General features: G+C 44.4%; 1 protein-coding gene across 1 annotated transcript in view; it reads left to right on the top strand.

Moving 5' to 3' along the window:
* The first annotated feature begins 414 nt into the window (after positions 1-414).
* Positions 415-2,452, top strand: part of COL25A1 (collagen type XXV alpha 1 chain) — a 602,710-nt gene continuing 600,672 nt past the window's right edge. The window contains exons 1-2 of the mRNA XM_044681639.1: positions 415-708; positions 1,884-1,953. Of these exons, the coding sequence (XP_044537574.1) occupies positions 415-708; positions 1,884-1,953 (364 nt within the window). The remainder of the gene's footprint in view (positions 709-1,883; positions 1,954-2,452) is intronic.

Below are 2,452 nucleotides of genomic sequence, written 5' to 3'. Positions count from 1 at the left end.
GGCCACTCTCGGGACCGGGTGACTAAGGGGACCTTCCTTCGAGTGGACGTAGGAGGTCTGGTGCGCTTGGCCTCCCTGAGAATTTTTCCTCCCGCCGCAGCCCCCTCCTGCCGGAGCTGAGGGTGCTTTTGGCTCACTGCTGGGTGGAGTGAGCTTGGAAGAGGATGCCTTCTCTGCCTTCCGAGATGATCTGAGCTCGGGACCATTTTAGTATCCTCTCCCTGCCTCGGTGGTTCAGCTAACTAGCGCTGCAAACTCGAGCTGAACTTTGGCGGAAGCCACCCTCTTTTTTTTTTTTTTTTTTATTTGATTTTCTCCCCCTTCTCTTATTTGTAAATTACTCGTAGAGGTCTGAGGGCTGGAGTGAAAAACCAGACCGACAAAACACTCAAACCTAACCCAAACCCCACCGTCATGCTGGGGCAGAACCAGATAGCGAAGGGAGAACGTGATGGGGCCGAGAAGCCCAGCTCCCCTGCGGGACAGCGCTGCTTCAGGACTTTGGCCCCTTGTGCCCTCCTGCCGGCTTTGCTGGCCATGCTGTCTGTGATGGCCTGCCTTTACCTGGGGGTGAAAACCAACGACCTGCAGGCGAGGATCTCAGCCATCGAGGCTGCCAAAGGGGAGCTGCCCTATCAGTTCCTGCCGACGTCCCTAGATCAGCTGGAAGCGATGATGCAAGAAAAAATGGAACGACTTCTGGCTCAGGTGTGGTGGTGCGGGGGTGGAAAGACCATCTTAGAGTGGGTGCGCCTGGCCCCAACTAGCATGTAGTATGGGTGGCTGTTTGTCTAGGCAGGACCTAATCTCGAAATCTTAGTGTGTAACGTTCTGCCTATAAGTATTTGAGGTTCATTCAGTCACCCGCGCTAATGTATGCATGGGTAAGCGTGGGAGGGAAGTCTGAAAGTGTCCACAGTTGGCTCTTGCCTTGGGAGTTCGTCATTCAGAGGAAAATGCGTTTCTCTTTTTCCCAAATCCATGGGAGTAATTCTGTTCAGAGGTGGTATCTATACATTCCAGTGAGGATTCAGGCCAGGAGAGGTTTAGGTGTTAACATGTTAATATTTCCTTTAACAAGGGAAATTTCCTCATGAGTAAATTATAAAATATGCCAAATGTAAAATAGTCTTATGCTGAATGCTCTTAAAGAAATAAAAAATGAGAGAGAGCGAGCGGAAGATAGAGAAGGGGGGGGAGAGAGTGAGAGAGGGAGAGAGGGAGAGAGGGAGAGAGGGAGAGAGGGAGAGAGAGAGAGAGAGAGAGAGAGAGAGAGAGAGAGAGAGAGAGAGAGAGAGAGAGAGAGAGAGAGAGAAAGAAAAGAGAGAAGGGTCCCTGCTACCGGAGAGTTTTCTGACTGTAGAAATCTTTGAGTTGATATTTGAGGGGGGAAAAGTCACAGCTTATGGCTACCAAAGCTGAGGTTGGTTTCAGAACATTGTTGGGAGGTTTTCTGAGACTTGAACTTGTTCTCTGCAAAAAAGAGAGTCTCAGTCGTCAGCACTCTGCTGCTAAACACCTCAAAGTAGTTGACCTTTAGATAGAAAATATTGTCTGTTTCTTCCTCATGTGTATTTTACAGAAAACTCCAACATCTTGGTGCCAGGTTCCATAGACTGCACATGTCTGAGGTGGGGGAAGGGGATAGGACCGATGTTATACAAGTCCAACAGCCTTGATAACATTTCAATTGTCATTTTCTTTTTTTAGGGCTGGGTTACTGTTACCTCTTGACTGAAGTCCAAGTACAGAAGTTAACTGTTAGTTATGCAGGCTATCAAATAGTGGCAAATCCCCATTAAGCCCAAAGGGCTGCCAAATAATTCTATTTCTTCATAAAAGGATTGTTAAGCTATTGTTAATACCTTTTCTTTCCTCAACAGAAATCCTATGAGCATTTGGCTAAAGTAAGAATCGCCAGAGAATCACCTCTAGAGTGTAACTGTCCAGCAGGTAAAAAAAAAAAATCTCAAAAAACTATTTAACAATCTTTTCTTTGTAATGGAAGATAAGAAAACTCATAAGATATCTGTAATGTTAAGAATGATCAAGAATTCAGAATCTGTAGTTTAATCAAATGAACATGCCCTAATTGAGAGAATCAAAGTCCCAGTTATATTGTGTGGTATATGTTCACTGTGAGAAAGCAGAGGAGGTAAAAATAATCTTCAAAGTAAATACAGGCAAGATGATGCACAAATAGAAATTTCACTAATATAAAAAACATTCTTCAAACACATTAACTGGTTTTGTTGCCTGTACTGAAGATGGGTACAGAATTTTTACAGATTTCTTATTTACCAACAGCTAAAGAAGAATCAACATAGTTTTCCATTTCTTTTCCAGTTTGTCAAGGTGTTACATTTTAGGTCACCTTCCCTCAGTTCCTCAACCCCCATTTTTTTTTTTTCTGTTCAGAATGTTGTTTTTTTTTTTCCCTTCTACTCTCAGG

The sequence above is a fragment of the Gracilinanus agilis genome, chromosome 6 (genome assembly GCF_016433145.1).
Source record: "Gracilinanus agilis isolate LMUSP501 chromosome 6, AgileGrace, whole genome shotgun sequence".
In the NCBI taxonomy this organism is placed as follows: domain Eukaryota; kingdom Metazoa; phylum Chordata; class Mammalia; order Didelphimorphia; family Didelphidae; genus Gracilinanus; species Gracilinanus agilis.
The sequence above is the reverse complement of the archived record's forward strand: the minus strand, read 5'-3'. Positions and strand labels throughout refer to the sequence as shown.